General features: G+C 41.6%; 1 protein-coding gene across 2 annotated transcripts in view; it reads left to right on the forward strand.

The window, feature by feature from the left end:
• The window catches only part of ints2 (integrator complex subunit 2), a 77,646-nt gene that overhangs the window by 18,660 nt on the left and 39,105 nt on the right, over window positions 1–19,881 (forward strand). For both annotated transcript variants that reach the window (XM_084328167.1, XM_084328168.1), the window contains exons 7-10: window positions 7,610–7,780; window positions 8,413–8,633; window positions 13,412–13,537; window positions 15,449–15,520. In XM_084328167.1, coding sequence (XP_084184293.1) covers window positions 7,610–7,780; window positions 8,413–8,633; window positions 13,412–13,537; window positions 15,449–15,520 — 590 coding nt within the window. The remainder of the gene's footprint in view (window positions 1–7,609; window positions 7,781–8,412; window positions 8,634–13,411; window positions 13,538–15,448; window positions 15,521–19,881) is intronic.

The raw sequence follows: 19,881 nt of genomic DNA on the forward strand, positions 1-19,881 counted from the left end.
ATGAAGGATTGCACTACAACTCGTACACCTTACTGTAAATTGTACCTAAATTGTACCTCATCCCATTTCTGCTTTGCACTATATAGTACTGTACATTAGTACACTGCATAGTATTGTATATTATATGGTAACTCAGTTACGTCTATTCTGCATCGAACATTGTACATATGTCTATACTGAACACTGTGACCTCATTTTCTACTTTTCTACTTCTAAATTACATGCTATACTATGTTATTTGATACTATCTTGTCTAGCACAGTCTCTGGAGCGTAACAGTAAGAAGCATTTTGTATGAAAGTATTCTGTACTTCTGTATGACAACTATTAAAGAAACTTGAACTGTTTGTTGGTTTCCTTAACACTTTGATTGCCTAAGGCTAAATTCATGATATACCATCCGTTGCCAGCTCTATTTAACATGGAGAAGTTCCCCTTCTTTGCAGGGCTATAACTTTTTAAATTCTATTGCTAGATTGCCATTATTAGGGCCCATTCAAGGTCCTATATGTATTGTTCATGGTGTAGCAACGTTAAACTTTTTCATTCACATATTCATACTAAAATATGGTCTAAGGTATAAGTATGTTTTCATCTCTTTCTGCAGCTTTCTCCAGAACGTGATTTATAGCCCCAAATGCATTATATTGATGATGAAATACAGTTTGATAGCAATCGGCGCGATATAAAAAATTCCAACTGGACGTACTTCTGGAAGTTACTACACGTCATCTGATGTTGACCGGATGGGTGAGGGGGCGTTTATAATTCCGTGGGCAGCGTTATACCATTCATCTAATGTGGGTCATATGTTCATCAGATCAGTTAGTATCGAACACGGTAATATTACACGCTAAAACTCACCCCAGTCTCCTCGGGCCGTTGGGCGATCAGCGTGGGTTAGACAGTTTTCCATTATGGGATGTCGAAATACCCGGTCCATTTCCAGGTTGTATAATAGTATATACGTCCAAATCATGTTGTTTATCGAGTTATTGGCAACGGATCGCTATGTATTGTGTCGAGCTCGAGTCCCGGGACCTATAGCGAGTGCCCGGAAGTAATATGGGTGATCACCACTTCATCCACATGACTTCCTGTTTGGCACTTCTGCCGATCGGCCACCAGATGGCGCTCTTGAACCGCTAGAGGATTGAGAGGAGCTCAGAACTGTGTGTGAAGGCTGCAGAGGGGAAATATGATTCCGATCACAGATTTTTGAAATATTGATATTAAAGACGAGTTAGGGCGTCCTCTGCAACTTTAGCATGGCTAGGAAAGATGCCTAAACACGTTTTCGGCACTTAAAGTGTTAAACATATATACGTGAATGAACAAAAAAATAAAAAAATAAAAATCTAATATATTTTTTTTTCCCTTTTCGAGTAATACACGATCACTCGAGTATAGCATGCGATCAATCAGTCTGGATTTTTTCTTTAAAATGCCCATCCCTAGTGCATACTAAGGGCTAAACATCTGTGCAAAGTGTCTGGGGCTTTTCTTGCCCCCCTTAACTGATTTTCGAGGGCATTTGGTAAATTTTCGAGGGCATTTTGCCCCAAGCCCCCCTTAATTTCGAACCCAATATTGCCACCCATACTTGCAAATGTTTTATTGCACTTGTGGCAACGTGCGTTGTCGGCATCGACTTTCGTAAAGTGTACCCAGACTTTCGTTTAGTTCTCTCCGCCATGATGAGCGCAGAGCTCGGTCTGTGTGGCTTCAACACGGAGCCACGTACAGGCCCCGCCCTTAACACTTTGCATGCCACGCCCGAGATTTCTCGGGTTTACCCCCGCGGGTTGAATGCCCACTCACGAGAATTCTCGTATTTTTTTTTTTAATTTTTTTTAGCAATCTGAAATCATAATTCATCAACCAAGTCTACCGTTGGAAATTCAGCTGCCTCAGGCGCTCGGATGTGAAAAAAGCGCCCCCTATCGTCTCCCAGGTGGTAATTCACCCTTTTGGATTGAACTCAATGCAAATGAATGAGAAAAAAAACCCCGCACTCCACATTTGACTTCTCACTCACGCAGCCGGCATCTACCAGCTTCATGCTGGACTCTCGGAGCCGCGGGGAATATGTGTTTTACTGTATACACGGTGAATCAATAAAAAGATAAAAAAAGAAGATTTTTTCGAATGGCGATCAGGAATTGGAATAATCCATTTGGATACCATCTGATCTCAGGTAAGGAATCTATGTTACAAGTCTAAGGATAATCAGACTAGTTTTCACGGATATATAAGCTTTTATGTGATTATGTGATAATGCTGTTTGACTATGCGCGCCGTCAGGAAATAGGAGAAGCGATTTTCAGCGCGCGCCACGAGCGTGCATGTGTACACATATACTATCGATAATCTAGCGTTTATTTGAAAACGATTCATAAATAGGCCGAACAATGACAACGTTCTAGAATATTCCAGTAAAAGGCGATTATCATGAAAATGAGGGGTTTTCTAAATGCTATGAAACGGAAATGAACCGATAAACAAACAATCTGCTTTGACAATGTTGACTGGAAATAGGTCATTGATAATGCGACAGGCAGATTAGACACATAGCCATAATTTAAAACATAGATTAGGCGATATTAACGTTAACATTGAAGTGGCCTTGGGCATTCAAGGGACTAATAAGGAATTAAACTTGGGCAGTCAAAGTGTTAAAGGTGACATGCATTATAAATGTCATTTTTCAGTCTCTAGCATTGTATTATAGTAATAGGAGTTAGTATCAATGTGTTTTTGTGTCTAAATACTATATTGGCGGATTGCTCCCCTTCAGCTCAGACCATTTCCTGCTCGATTTAATTAGGTCATTCTGATTTGAGGCGCATGCTGACGTCAGTTGGCGCTGGGTAAGCGGACAGTGATCCGATTGGCTCTGTGGTTGTAGCGCACCAAACAGGGTTTGACAGAGCGAGCGAGAGAGAGAGAGAATCAGATAGACCCTCGCGACAGAGCACACATACACACTGTGCCGCGAGCTACAGCTGCTCCCGAATCGAGAGAGAGAGAGACCACCGTGCAAACACTCCGCGTGCAGGTCCCCCCCCCTCCCCCGATTCGGGAGCACAAGCTGCAGCGCGGCACAGCGGCAGACCCCCCCGCACGGGAGAGGGAGAGGGGACCCGCACGCAGAGCGCCCACACAGTTCTCTCTCCGCTTCTCTCTCTCTCTCTCTCCCGCTCGAGGAAGTCCACCGCCGCGCCACAGCCCATGCTCCAGAACTGAGAGAGAGAGAGAGACAGAGAAGGGGACCCGCATGCAGAGCGTCCACACAGTTCCCTCTCTCTCTCTCTCTCTCTCTCTCTCTCTCTCTCTCTCTCTCTCTCTCTCTCTCTCTCTCTCTCTCTCTCTCTCTCTCTCTCACCTCTGTCTCTCTCCTCCACCTTTTGTTTCTCTTCCTCCACTTGTCTCTTTCTCTCCTCCATCTCCCTCTCTCTCGCTCTCTTTCTCTCTGTCTGCCACTCGCAGACTGTGTGGATGACTGCCACCAGGGCTGTACGCTAAGCTTTTTCACTAGGGGCACACTTTAAAAAAATATTTTTAGGGGCACATTTTTAAATAACAATTTTACCATTATTTATATCGATTGTTTTTGATTTAAAAAAATAATTATATAATTTTTTTTAAATAAAATATATATATTATATAATCATACTTGTAGTTGTATTATCTGCGAGACATCGCCACCACGCAACAAGTCAAAATGCTCGCTATATGCAACCAGCTCCACTGTCTGTGTGTACACTGCGATCATCAGCTGCTGGACTACTAGAGGCTCCCAGAAGCAGTCAAAAGAGGATCGGTAATGCAGCCTTTATCAACTATGCCCCAAAACTATGGAACAAACTACCCCAAAACATCAGGGAAGCCAACTCGCTAGACATCTTTAAAAGACAGCTTAAAACCTATCTCTTTGCTCAGGCATTTCACTGATAGATATCTGCTACCACCTAGTGGCAAGAGGAAACATCAGGGATATCCTGACACAACTTGTATTTACCTGCACTATTCTTACCCTGCCTACTCTTATACACTGCCTATCAAATTCATGTGTCGGTTATTGCACTTTTTACTTCTTACTGATGACTATTTTTAAACTGAATCATTTTAAACTATTTTTATTATTTGCTAGATCCAAATGTGAAACACTGATTATTTGTTCATGCAATAGGTCCCACTATTTAGTATGGGTTCGAGTCCCTGTGATCTAATATCACTAAAGTTACAGTGTGGGTTCGAGTCCCTGTGATCTAGTATCACTAAAGTTACAGTGTGGGTTCGAGTCCCTGTGATCTAGTATCACTAAAGTTACAGTGTGGGTTCGTGTCCCTGTGATCTAGTATCACTAAAGTTACAGTGTGGGTTCGAGTCCCTGTGATCTAGTATCACTAAAGTTACAGTGTGGGTTCGAGTCCCTGTGATCTAGTATCACTAAAGTTACAGTGTGGGTTCGAGTCCCTGTGATCTAGTATCACTAAAGTTACAGTGTGGCTTCGTGTCCCTGTGATCTAATATCACTAAAGTTACAGCAATATGTACTGGGAAGTATGTTGGGAATTACAGGAGTATTACTGAATAGAGAGCCTATTAGGATGCTAGATCCTAATGTGAAACACTGTGATTTGCCATATCTTGCTATGCTCGCTCATGCCTGTATTTTTTATGTCCGTTCTATTTTATAATTTTTTTACTATTTTTAAACTGAATCATTTTAAACAATTTTTACTATTTGTGTTACTGAAAACTGTAAGCGGAGAGCCTATTGGGATGCTAGATCCTAATGTGAAACACTGTGATTCTACCTGTCTATCTTTTTATGCTCGCTTATGCCTGTATTTTTTACTGTTGTGAAGCACTTTGAACTGCAACCTCTGTATGAAAAGTGCTATACAAATAAAGTTATTATTATTATTATTATTATTATTATTATTATTACTCGAGTAGCCTCCAGCTACGGCCAGGATTCTCCGGAGCTGCAGCTGGACCCTATACTGTAGCCTCCAGCTACGGCCAGGATTCTCCGGCGCTGCAGCTGGACCCTATTGACTATATTCAGCATGCCCTCAGCTCGAATACGCATCGACTCATAAGACATTGATATCAGGAGCTATCTGTAGCTACTGCTATATAAGACAACTCCTCAGTGAACTATTTAGTTTAATGGGACGTTTCGTTTTGAACAGTGAGCTAACGCGAGCTATCATGCACTACTAGACTTGCTGGAGCATTTGTTGATATCAGGAGCTATCAGTAGCTAGCCGGCTGGCAGGCTCACCGAGGTCCCAGTGTCCCACTAGAGACTAGTGTTTACAACAGCCACGGGTGCGGGAGGGCTGGAGGAGGAGGAGCAGCAGACGCCGCAGCTCTCTTCGTGTGTCTGAGTTCAGTTCAGTTCGGCTCACTATAGGAGGTCGAACGCATCGAAAATATGAAGCAATACTAACTTTACTTTTCTTCATAGCTAAATCAGACAGTCAGCCAGTCTATCAGAGTGAGTGCTCAGTCGATTGTTCCCGCTGATCATACCTGCTGAGTGCTCACTGCTCAGCTCGCGTGAGTGACGTCATCGCGTCATCACACGCCTTGGATAATTTAGGAGTGAAATGCGAATGCAAGGCTTGAAAGCACTACTCTCAAGCCCGCCCCCAGATAATATTTACCAATCGCAACGGCCAATTAAAGGGGCAATTCGCGATCATCTCGTCGCAGTGTACAGCCCTGGCCACTGAAAGTGCTTATGGGCGGAGCCAGGCCAATAACAGTCTGAAATCTTGAGGCTGGAAAATGATGCTTTTGAGTACTCCATTAGAAATATAAAACAATGATTATTTTTTTTAAATAAACCTTACAGATGTCTTCCATAGACTCACAGGAATTGTGTAAAGTTGCCCAAATAGTGCTAGGAATAGCAATGCAGGTCCCCTTTAATAATTATAATAATTTAGGACCTGCTCAGAGGTCATCAATCGGCACACATGCGATGCATGCATGCAATTCGTATCTGCGATTAACCCATCCTGTCGTCCTTCCCCCCCAAGGGCAGCCGGGAGCAGACAGGCGTCAACGTGAGCCGCGCCAGGTGCTCCTGTCCGTCTTCGTCAAGGACGCCACAGCGTTAGCGATCTATTGTTGTGCATGTTTTTCCATTGGGTTTATCTTATCGGGGGGGGAACCCTTGCGAGCACGGGGAGAACATGCAAACTCCACACAGAAAGGCCTGGGAGATACCCCACCTGGGTAACTGGCATCATGGAAACCTGGTCCCCAAGCGGGAATCGAACCCTGGACCTTCTTGCTGTGAGGCGACAGTGTTAACCACTACACCACCGTGCCGCTTTACATTTACATTTAGTTGACGCTTTTATCCAAAGCGACTTACAAGTTCTGTACGACAGGTCATCAGGAAGGATACAACTCTATCAGCTGAGTAACAATATTCATCAAAGTATATTCACGACGGTACTAACACGGCAATGTATGAATGGAAAAATAATGTTCCCACATCCGGAACGATAGATACCCGATGTTGAATGGGCCATAGTAATGTCGATATAGCTATAATATTTAAAACATTATAGCCCTGCAAAGAAGGTGAGCGACTCCATAGGCTTACAGCACTGGCAGAGAGTGGTATAAGATGGGCAAACTGCGTGGCAGACAATGTGTTAATCGTAAAAACGATTTCGATCACGATTTCGATTCATAGACCTATACGATCTCATTTCTAAATGATGACGATTCTGATGTATTTACATTTGTGTCAAAAATGGAGATCAGTTACATTAAAACACTCGCTCCTATTCCCCTATGCATTCACATGTTGACTTATTTGCTTCGGAACAATCCCAGTTGCAATATCAATCACAGTCTTCTTGGTCAACCTTCCCCACTCTCACCCGCCCGTGTGGGATCTCTTTCAGAACCGGAAGTGGGCTTTAAGTACCCATATGTGTATTTTGTGAGTGTGGCTCGCTGAGTTGCTGCGGCTCGCTTCTCGTGCAGACAGAGAGAGGAGAGGAGACCCAACTTTGATAATAGATTAACGGCGTCAATTGTATTATCGCGCGATAATAGTCTGGCGTTAACTTAGCCCGGTAACGGCGTTATCGGCCCAGCTCTAATATATATATATATATATATATATATATAACTGTCCCGTCTCTTGGGTCTTTGGAAATTTCAAATACCAGATGAGGTCAGAGGAGTCTGATCATTATTTACTGAGGATGGCCAGATAATGTTTATATTCAAACATTTAAAAACACAATACATGAATCAACATGATCATGCGTTTTAGTTTGTGTGGGGTTTTACAACAATAAATAATAAAATGTTCTAAATAAATGACAATGTTGAAATGGAGAAGTTTGGACTTATTTCTTTTACAACTGAAATAAAAAATAGTTGTTATTATAGAGAGAGTTAAGTACCGAAAGAAAGTACCATTGGGAACCGATACCGAATTCCAGGAACTGACACTGGTATCGCTTCAAATGTGAACGGTACCCATCCCCTAGTGTGTGTAAATAAATGTCTGTGTGTATTCATGTATTCATTCTGCGTCTGTCTGTTTCCTTGCCTGCTCCAGGTAGAGGAGTGTCACCTGCCAGGCCTGGGCGTGGCTCTGACTCTGGACTATAAGCCAGACACGGCGGACGAGGCCGTCAGTCCGCTGGTCTCCTACGTCAGCGGTCTGCTGCTGGGCACCAACGGCAAGGTCCGCACCTGGTTCAGCATGTTCATCCGCAACGGGCAGCAGGTAGGGGGCGCTAGAGTTCACACAAAGTACATTTGACATCTCCTGTCGCCGTACAGATTCGGCATTTTGAAGAAATGGAAACGGGACCTTTCAGAGGCAGACGAGAGTCGACACTTTGTCATGCACACTCAAGCATTTATATTGTTTTCCTATTTACCTAGGATCTCTTTCTCTCTCTCTCTGCGTCACCTTTCACCGATTATATATTAATTAAGTAATAATACAAATGATGAAATCCCAGATGTTGTTTTAGTTAAATATGACAACCCCAAAACAGGAAAACATCCTTTTATTTATTTTTCGCCATGGCTCTCTGCATGGTGAGCTACTGTGTGTGGGTGTGGGTGGACGGTGGCTGGGCTCTATCCAGTGCTGAACTGGAGGCAACTGAAAACAGTCTCTATTCTATCTATTGTACATTCACTGCTCTAGATCAAATTAATGATTTGTAATTGATATGTTATTCGATAGCCACATTTTTATAGTAATATTCATGCTGGTTTTAATTTAAAAAAATAGATCACCCCCCCCATCTTTGCTGAGCAAGAGTAAGGAATTAAAGGCCTGTCCCAAATATACTCAATATGCTGTTTCATGTCTTTAACTCATTCTATTCTTCTCCGTGTCACCAGCGTAAGAGGGAGAGCAGTTCGGTGCTTTGGCAGATGCGGAGGCAGCTTCTACTGGAGCTGGTAGCCATCCTGCCTCGCTCCTGCAGCACCCACATGCTCAATGACAGCATGGACATGGAGGAGGCCAGCTCTGGATACTCTGGCCTCCGAGAGGAACACGTGGTCAAGGCCAGCGCCTTGCTCAGGCTCTACTGTGCCCTCATGGGCATCGCTGGACTCAGGTGAATAACCTAGTCTGCGACACAAAGACACAGGGTTCCTAAAGTCATAGAAAACATGGAGATGGTCCAGAATGTTTTTACTCGTCCGACCACTTCAAGTCTGAAATGTCAGGTTTGGTAGCTAGTTAACTTTTAACAACTAAAAAAATTACTTATTACACAAGTCGTCTACAGGGATAGTTGTAGCCATTCAAAATAAGACATGGGACAGCGACATTCAATCAGGGAAAGAATTAACACTGACACATGTTGTGCCATAAATGCTCCATTTATGGGATAGTCATGGTTTTTGATAAGGCAAAATGTGTAGGAACCTCGCATAGATGTTGATGCTGCTAATATTGTATAATGTTCATTCATTCATTCAATCTTTATTTAATCTCGAAAGATTATATTTGATTAGATTCAAATGTATTGTCATTATACAGAACAAGAACAACAAAAATAAGTACGTCAATCAATTAAACTATTTTAATTAATGTGTGTACTTACTGTAATCTCTCCTGTTCACTTCCAGACCTACAGATAAGGAGGCAGTATGTTTATAAATAAATACAAAACACTGACCTGAAGCATACATACTATATCAATACAAAACACTGACCTGAAGCATACATACTATATCAATACAAAACACTGACCTGAACCATACATACCGTACTATATCAATACAAAACACTGACCTGAACCATACATACTATATCAATACAAAACACTGACCTGAACCATACATACTATATCAATACAAAACACTGACCTGAACCATACATACTATATCAATACAAAACACTGACCTGAACCATACATACTATATCAATACAAAACACTGACCTGAACCATACATACTATATCAATACAAAACACTGACCTGAACCATACATACTATATCAATACAAAACACTGACCTGAACCATACATACTACCGTATATCAATACAAAACACTGACGTGAACCATACATACTATATCAATACAAAACACTGACCTGAAGCATACACACTATATCAATACAAAACACTGACCTGAAGCATACATACTATATATATATATATATATATATATATATATATATATATATATATATATATATATATATATATATATATATATTAGAGGTGGGCATAGATACTTTTCTTTAATCTATCTGCAATCCTGGAGTTAATCTAGATTAAAATGGCTCATTTGAAGTCTGCCGAAGGCATTAAAAATATGTGTTCTACGCAGTGTTGTGCTAGTTACTGAAAAATAGTAACTCAGTTACTTTACTAGTTACCCAAATACGACATGAGGCCTTTATGTAAGAGGATAACATTAAATCATTAACATTGGAATTTCCCCAAGGGGATTAATAAAGTAATATCTTATCTTATCAAAGACTGCAATGAAGGAGAGAGAGAGAGAGAGATTCTAGGTTGAAAATAAGTGCACGCTAGGTTGAATGAATTGATGGAACAATTCATGTCGCCGTTGGAACGTTTCATTATAAGCGCCTTGCAAGTTGCAACGTTGGTTAAGATATGAAAATACTTGCCAGTAGTGTAAGGATGCATTAGCTTACTTACAGAGACTTGTGGTGGAGGTTCTAGCTGTGTTCAACTTCGAACGAGCCTGCCAGCTTGATTTGAGCCAGGCAGAAAACGGGTCCAGAAACGAACGTTTTAATCCACACCACAATATGTAAACAAAGGTTTTAACCATCCACAACAGAATACTGCAGTCCAAATGTATTTCCGATGCTTGATTCTTCTCTCGCAATGTCTTGAACTATTATGTTTATTGGCGACACGAGTGTAGTAGCAGTGTGTAAACAAACACGCCCACAACGTGTCTACGCACACACAGAGTAATTCGACCAGGTATACATCAGCTAATGTAATTGGCTCCCAGACCCAATTTTGAGAATAGATTAACGGCGGCAATTATTTTATTGCGCGATAATAGTCTGCCGTTAACTTAGCCTGGTAAATGCGCTAACGGCCCGGCCTTAATATATATATGTCTGTACTTACTGTACTCTCTCCTGTTCACTTCCAGACCTATATTAAACTAAATAAGACTCGTGCACATCTAGTTGGATCCCGACTGGAGGTGCAGTTCAGTGCAAGAGAGATATATAAAGCTAAAAGAAGAATACCTTCAAAAGAAGGGACCGCACACTCCTCAGGACTGATTTTTGCTTTTTTATTGCACAACGCGTTTCACTTCTGCTTCCTCAGGTAGCACACATATATTTACACATGTGGTATTGCTGGATTCAGCACAACCACACCTTTCCGAAAAAGCCCTCATCTGTGTTTCTATAACAATCCATGGCAGAGCTACTACAAAGTAAATGAGAACATTCTGCATAGATATTCATTTTTTACATTTCCGCTTATTTTAAGTATGTGTACATAGGTACTATATATTTTCTACATGCATAAAGATATTCACATCCAGGTTCTTCTATTAGGTTAAGCAACTGTCTGACTGCTAGCATATCAAGTTTGAAAACTCTTGGAGCTTGTATTATTAATCTACATTTTTTTTTATATATATTTTATTTATATGTCTCAACTCCCATACGGCCAGGCTATATTTTGGTAATTTTTTCCTTTGGGGGTGTATAACAATATCTATCAATTTAACATGTTTTGCAGTAAAATATTTTTATACAAGAATCCATTTCATATATGGGAGACCTTAGAGATGAGGAAAAACATGCTTGTGTTTTGTTCTACCTCCGGTAGGGGTATCTCAACATTTTGGGGGCATTGTCACTAGGCTATAACTTTGACAGCCCTAATATTTATATAATAATAATAATAATAACTTTATTTGTATAGCACCTTTCATACAGGGGATTGCAGTTCAAAGTGCTTTACACCAGTAAGAAATAAGACATCAAATATGTGTAAAACAAGCAGCAAGAGCAAAGCATAAAGTGGGATAAAAGAATACAGATATATTAATCAAAATCATATCAGAACCTAACGTTCCAATAGGCTTCTTGAATTTCTGTAATCTGTTACAAAACATGATAAAGGTATGCACCCAGTGGATAGTGGGCCGTAGAAATAAAAGTAAAAATAAGTTAAATAATAGCAAGGGTAAAATGAGCACAAAGTGCAGACATGTAAAATCACCGTTTTTCACATTAGGATCTAACATCCGAACAGGCCACTTTGTTTATGGTTTGATTCAGTTTTAGTAGAACAGAATAGACATGAAATGAGCACATAAAGTGCAGACATATAAAATCACAGTTTTTTACAGTGCAATAAAATAGTTCTGGATTACTGTTTAACAGTTCAAAGTGGTCTTTACCTTCTGTTTGGTATCCACGGTTTAAAACCTGACAGTCTTCCCTCTTGCTTGACCCTTCGAACCTCCCTCTCAGGGCACAGTTCTAGGCCTGGGTCCTACACGGTTTTAAAGTCTGACTTTAAAAGTCTTTCTTGCTCGATACCCACACAGTTTAATACCTGATAGTTTCGAACCTGTAATAAAAAGCAATAGACAAAGTAAATAGTGCAGTACAATAAAATTGTAGAATAGAATAGACAGTCAAATTATGAATAATAAAATAAAGTAATAAGAGAATAAAATGGAGGGAATACAAATAATAATAAACAATAAAGACACCAAGACTTGGTCTGTAAAGCCTTTCACATTTCCTGTCCACGGTCCTAAAACGTCCTGCCTATTTGTGGGAAAACAGTAATTGACTAGTACGGATGTCCAGCCTCGGATATATAAAATAAAAGAGAATAAAAACATAAAAAGGGAATAAAACATAGAGAAATAGTGCAATATAAAATAGTGCAATGTCAATCACAGAGAAATAGTGCAGTATTAGTGTAAAGTAAATCAAATGCTTTGGTAAAGAGATAGGTTTTAAGCTGCCTTTTGAAAATGTCTAACATATCCACTCCCCTAATAGTGTTGGGTAACGTGTTCCACAGTTTTGGGGTGTAGTTTACAAAGACTGCATCATCGATCTTCTTATGACTTGCTGGTTACCTCTAATAGACCTGCATCTGATGATTGCAGTGTAGTGCATTGCAGTAGTCTAGTCGGCTAGATATAAAAGCATGAATTAGCTTCTCTGCATCATTTTGATTTATGAATGGTCGTACCTTCGCTATGTTTCTGAGATGAAAGAAAGCTATTTTGGTCACTTTGTTTACATGGGCGTTGAAGTTCAAATCTGAGTCCAGGATGACACAGAGACTTGTCACCTCTGGTTTTATCCAAGTGGTTAAGATTCCTAGATTATTTGGTAGCATCTCTCTTTTTGATTTGGGGCCAACAAGTAGGACTTCAGTTTTGTCCTCATTCAATTTGAGAAACTTTACATTTGTTTATTGGTAATGGAGTTTATGGCTGTCACATTGGTTCAGCGGATATGTACAATTGTGTATCATCCGCATAGCTGATGATGTATAGAGCATATTATATAGAGAGAAAAGAGTAATGGACCTAAACAGCTCCCTTGTGCAACCCTGTAGCGGCTTTCATGTTTCTCTGATGTATGGCCTCCTAGACTCATATTAAACATCCTTCCTCTGATTTATGTTTTGATCCAGTTCAACACACAGCCAGAGAAACCAATACGCTTTTCATGTCGATTTATTAGGATGTAGCTGCACTGAGATCTATATATGTGTACTTACTGTAATCTCTTGTGCACCTCCAGACCCTACAGATAAGGAGGCAGTGTGTTTATATATATAAATAAATAATACACATAATCAATATATATGTGTGTACTTACTGTACTCTCCTGTGCACCTCCAGACCTACAGACGAGGAGGCAGAGCAGCTCCTCCAGCTGATGACCAGCCGGCCCCCGGCCACTCCTGCTGGGGTGCGCTTCGTCTCCCTCTCCTTCTGCAAGTTACTGGCCTTCCCCACACTGGTCAGGTACAGAACCTCTAGCCTTCCCCACACTGGTCAGGTACAGAACCTCTAGCCTTCCCCACACTGGTCAGGTACAGAACCTCTAGCCTTCCCCACACTGGTCAGGTACAGAACCTCTAGCTTTCCCCACACTGGTCAGGTACAGAACCTCTAGCCTTCCCCACACTGGTCAGGTACAGAACCTCTAGCCTTCCCCACACTGGTCAGGTACACAACCTCTAGCCTTCCCCACACTGGTCAGGTACAGAACCTCTAGTTACTGGCCTTCCTTCCCCACACTGGTCAGGTACAGAACCTCTAGTTACTGGCCTTCCTTCCCCACACTGGTCAGGTACAGAACCTCTAGTTACTGGCCTTCCTTCCCCACACTGGTCAGGTACAGAACCTCTAGTTACTGGCCTTCCTTCCCCACACTGGTCAGGTACAGAACCTCTAGTTACTGGCCTTCCTTCCCCACACTGGTCAGGTACAGAAGGGGTTCCCAAACTTTTCAGGCCAGGACCCAGAAAATAAGGCGTCAGAGAGCCGCGGCCCAATGCACATCGTCAGGCTTTTTTTTTCTTTTTTTTTTTGCCAAGCGACATATTTTTTAAGCCAAATATCACTTTAATCCTATTAAGTTAGTTCAAGTTAGTTATTCATTTATATGTGCTATTTATGAGAGGGCTAACTTGTTGCAAAATAATAATGATAATAATAATAGCCTCATTAAAATACTATTGTTGCTTCGGTTGTTTTCAGCGTTTTATATGCATAATCTGTTATTTAGTTTGAAATGTTCGTTGAAATAAGTAGATTTTTCGTTTTTGTTTATTTATTAAGTTAATATAAAACCATATAGTCACATTTTAGAATACAATAGAATATAATTTTAGAATACAACTAGAAACACTGTCCTGGCCTGCTTCTAAGTTCAGTGGCCTGACAAAAAAAAAATTATGATTTTTTTTTTCTTTTTTTTTTTAATCATCTCGCGGCCCACCCGTGGCTGCTCGCGGCCCACCTTTGGGTCGCGACCCCGACTTTGGGAACCACTGAGGTACAGAACCTCTAGTTACTGGCCTTCCTTCCCCACACTGGTCAGGTACAGAACATCTAGTTACTGGCCTTCCCCACACTGGTCAGGTACAGAACCTCTAGTTACTGGCCTTCCCCACACTGGTCAGGTACAGAACCTCTAGTTACTGGCCTTCCCCACACTGGTCAGGTACAGAACCTCTAGTTACTGGCCTTCCCCACACTGGTCAGGTACAGAACCTCTAGTTACTGGCCTTCCCCACACTGGTCAGGTACATGACCTCTAGTCTCATGGACCACCTCTCACTTATCCTTCCCCACACTGGTCAGGTACACAACATCTAGCCTCATGGACCACCTCTCACTTATCCTTCCCCACACTGGTCAGGTACACAACATCTAGCCTCATGGACCACCTCTCACTTATCCTTCGAGACCTTTTCAGAATAATTCCATTGCTGCAGTATTCTGTTGCTAGGGGAATTTTGTCTGGTTTGCCATCTAAATAACTAGACTAATTCTAAATAAACACAGAGTTATTTGGTTTGATTGCCCGACACTGTCTACATTCTTTGGTATCTTATCGGTTTAATTGTACCTTGTCTCTCTCTCTGTCTGTCTGTCTGTCTGTCTGTCTGTCTGTCTGTCTGTCTGTCTGTCTGTCTGTCTGTCTGTCTGTCTGTCTGTCTGTCTGTCTGTCTGTCTGTCTGTCTGTCTGTCTGTCTGTCTGTTTGTCTCTCTCTCTCTCTCTCTCTCTCTCTCTCTCTCTCTCTCTCTCTCTCTCTCTCTCTCTCTCTCTCTCTCTCTCTCTCTCTCTCTCTCTCTCTCTCTCTCTCTCTCTCTCTCTCTCTCTCTCTCTCTCTCTCTCTCTCTCTCTCTCTCTGTGTGTGTCTCCAGCACTCCAGAGCAGGAGCAGCTGATGGTGATGTGGCTCAGTTGGATGATCAAAGAGGAGGAGTACTTTGAGAGGTGAGGAGATACCCTCCATGTACAGTATTTTGTGATAATGACCACAGAGACATGATCTGGATTCATGTTGCTCTATGTCTGTGCTTATGATTTGCAATGAGACAATAACAGGGCTGTACAGTGCGACGAGGTTATCGCAAATTGCCCCTATATATGGCCTGTGCGAGTGGAGAAAAATATTTGGGGGCACCTTTGCGAGTACGGATTTCAACCCTCTCATTCGCATTTCACTCCTTTTTTCCTGCAAATCTTGTTGGTCGTTTTCTATATCTTTCCTCCCTCGGTCTCTCTCCGTCTGCCAGATCAGGAGCGGGGCTGTTTTAGTTACACACTAAAACGCTCACACTCACACATGCATACGGGTACTTGAGAGGTAATGTCCGCGCTGAAGCAGAGCAGAGCGGAGAAAACGAAACGTTCGGAAAGGCTATCGTTAGATAGCGCGACCTGTGTAACGCTAAGTAACTTGTGTTCCGTGGGGAAAGACCGTTCATCACTGCATACAACTTGGTTTAATCCAAATATCCATTCAGAAACATTGTATTATGAAATAATTCTGGGATGTCTGTCTGACTATTTCCCTGCCTTGTTTGGTGCGAAATTACAGCATCAGGCTATTGTTCTAAAAGTATCTCTACTAATAAAATGGAGTATTGAACCATTTTTAACAGCTGAGTATTGGGTGGGACATTCTGATTTAAGAACTTTCTAAATAAAATAGAAAGTCCCAAAATAGTTAATTTATCTGACTGCTTGTATTAATTGATCAAAAAGTAGCCATGTGCAGTAATATAGTTATATAAAATAATAATAAAGCAATTTCGATTCTGTTCTTAATAAAAAAAAAAATCTTGCAAAATAATAAAAAATAACCGATAATAGTATCGATAAAGTACCGAACCGTTAAACAGTATCAATAAGAGTAGTATCGATAAAATACTAACGATACCCATCCCTAATGAACACTGTTAATACACTGTTCAATGAAAGAAGAAATGTTTGCAGCTGTGGTAATACTTCAGTTGGTTCATTATAAAAGATACAAACCTGGGGGGCGGCTACGTGGCGTAGTGGGCAAGGCGCTCGCCACAAATGCGGAGACGCTGGGATCGCCTGTTCGATCCCAGCGCTCCACATTGCTTTCAGTTTAGCTGGTCGTCCACAGTAATACACATTGGCCGTATTACGGGGAGGGAAACTGAAGGGTGGGGATCGGGCGTTGTGGACAGCGACTCCTACAGGTCGGTTGGTGCGCCTGCGCAGTAGAATCAGGAAGTGTCGGGGGCAGCGTGAGCCTCCCACGCGTTACTCCTCGCCACTGAGAGATCGAGCTGCGCAGGTGAAAAGATGCGACTGCTGTTACCTCAAGTACCGGAGGGGACTTGTGCTATGTATGACTTAGGCGGCGGTTACACCTTTCGTATCATCTTCGTATTGTTTTCATATGCGTATCGCCGCGACGTCGTGCGCCTCGAGTCACACTTTCGTTTTTTTTTCGTTTTTGTCACCCGAGCACACTGATGTAGTACACTGCCAAAGCAGTAGGTGGCAGTAGGTGGCAAACATGAAGGCAATTTCAACCAATCAGAACGAATGTGCCAATACACTTCCTGGAAGCTCCAGCAAAGAAAATGTCAATAAGGCAGGCGCCTATGCCGCGCCACCATCTTGCCTATTTACTCAATGCAGCAATTCTTTTTCAGCAAAGCCTAATAAAAGTGCAATAAACAAAACGGATACATTCACTGTGTGTTCTGCCTGTCATTTGTTGATGAAACAAAACTAACATCAACACAAGTGACCACCAAGAGCGGATAGTTTAGTCTAAAAAACGATCGGTAGCATTGTTAGCTGCATGCTAACGTCAATGGAGTATGCCATTATAACAATATAGCATTGTGGCTAGAAGCTAACGTTAGCTCACGCTACTTAGCCAGCACCAAAACTGATGATATCGCGAGCTATCAGTAGTTAGATAACATTAGAGACAACGCTGTGTGTATTAAACAAAGGTGAATAGATGACTGGGCCATTTTGTTTAATGCTTGTTAAGTTGAAAGAGGAGCTCTGAGCTAATGGGGTCTGAATCCTGATAGCTCACGTTAGCCAGCTGCTCATGCAATCGGTAATGCTAGCAGAATGAATGGATGTAAACTTTATTTAACATATTGCATATGGGTACAATACAATACGGCTCAATACAAACAATTGTTAAGGGAATGCAGACTGTTGTAGCTTGGACTGGGGTCCTTATAACAATAACTTGACAACACATGGTAGCTGAAGCTATTTGGGACACGGAGGCTAGCTATGTCCCAAACACACACACTGTTGTCACCGGAAGGGCACGCAGATGGTATCTACTGCGCATGGCCGTTTTCGCAACAACGGCTAGCGTGCTGACTACACGCTGTTGTCGATTCGTTTTTTTTGCATATCTCCAAACGCAAACACAATTTTGCGTTTCAGCCGTATCCACAAAAAAACGCCAAAAAACGCATTTCTGTGTAATAGGGACATCAAACGTCGTCAAAAACGTATAAAAAAACGCCAGGAATACACTAGTCTAACCATGGCCTTAGTCCACATTGCAGCCGGCTTGTGGGAGGCAAGAAACAGCGTTCGTGACAGGGGAGGGTTGAATTGGATGATACGAAATTGGGATGGGAGAAAATATAGAAAATGGGAGAAAAAGTGGATAAAAAAAAAAGATACAAACCTGAAAACAAAAGCACTTAAATGTTAAATAAAAGGACCACAGTAATGAGGCAGGAGGAACATATTATTTTGCACTATAATGGTAAAATTTGTATTTAAAAAAAAGTGCCCCTAAAAAGATTCTGTGCCCCTACATTTTTCATTTAGGGGCACCTGTGCCCCTAGTGAAAAAGCCTAGCGTACAGCCCTGAATAATGCATGGACATTTTCATAATGGTTAGTTAGTACTTTCCATCTTTCTTCGCTCCTACCAATAAGCAATGAATGGAATCTCTGCAACTAATCTGCTCTTGGGGTACATTCAGGGTTGATGTTAATACACTTTCCTGCTAACATAAGAGTCATTGGGTCGAATTCACAAAGAATAGATTGTGCAGCGCTAATGGCACCCTTAACTGCGCGTGATTAGCGCACGCTATCTGCTCTGTCTTTGCAAGCTATTCACTAAAGATATTGCGCGGATGATATACTAGCGCAAACGCGGCCATAGGTGTACAATTTGCTCCTGGTTTGCTCCAGCGCAGTTGGCAACCCGGAGCAGTTTGCACCTGGCAGGAATGAAGGGGGGAAAATAAACCCGCAATGAGGGAGAGGGAAGCTGGCAACCACATTCGTTATTATATTACAGGCGTTGCACACTACCTGTGTTGATTGAATACGTTTGCTTCCTATTTCTAAAAACATGTTAGTTTTTGCTTAGTGGTACAATTGGAACGTGAGTGCAGTCAATAATAATAATAAACTTTATAGATAATACAAGGATTGCAGTTCAAAGTGCTTTACATAATAAAGATATAATAAAACAAGCAGCAAGAGCAATGCATAACACAAATAAAAGTTGCAGCATGATGCAAAATCTCGTTACAAAATCAATCAATCAATAGCATGGACAACATTGGGGAAGCTGACAACGTTAAATAACAATATTTAAATAATAAATAAGATTGCATGGGATCTCTGGGTGGCTGGCTCAATATCACCCTTGATTTCATAGAGTGGATCAAGAATTGCTTGAGCTGACAACCTGTGTCTCCGGATGATTTTGGTCTCGCTTAAATCAAAAAGTGATATTCTCATTAGTAATAATCTTTCACGAGCATGCCTGGCATTACGATACCTTCGCCTGTCAACAATTACTACTGCCATGATTACCATGAGACGCTGGCAATGACACCCCTTTATAAATGCGCTTAGTTACCACAAAATCTCTGGACACATAAATAGCGTAGCTTTAACTGCACGTGGCAATTAGCGCCGATCTTTGTGAATTGGAGTGTTTTTGCGATCAGGCTCATTTGCATAGAAAGGGGCACATGTTCCGCCCATATTACCTCATTTAAATACTCGCAAATAGCACTGACGCACCGAGACGCAATGCTGATGGCAACGCAGTTACCACTGTATTTCACCCTTTGCGCTTGCTTTGTGAATAGCAAACTGTGTTTCAGAGATATTTGCGCCGGCATAGCGTCAGAAAAAGCCATACAATCCCTTTGTGAATTCACCCCTGTATGTTTAAAGTAATATTTTGACATTTTGATTTATATTTGGCTATTAGACACTTGTTACATTGTGAGAAACGTGTCTATATACAGTATATCTCCAGTTTCCTTATCGACACCAAGGGACACTACTAGCATGGA

This window comes from Notolepis coatsorum (genome assembly GCF_963971535.1).
Source record: "Notolepis coatsorum genome assembly, chromosome: 14".
In the NCBI taxonomy this organism is placed as follows: Eukaryota; Metazoa; Chordata; class Actinopteri; order Aulopiformes; family Paralepididae; genus Notolepis; species Notolepis coatsorum.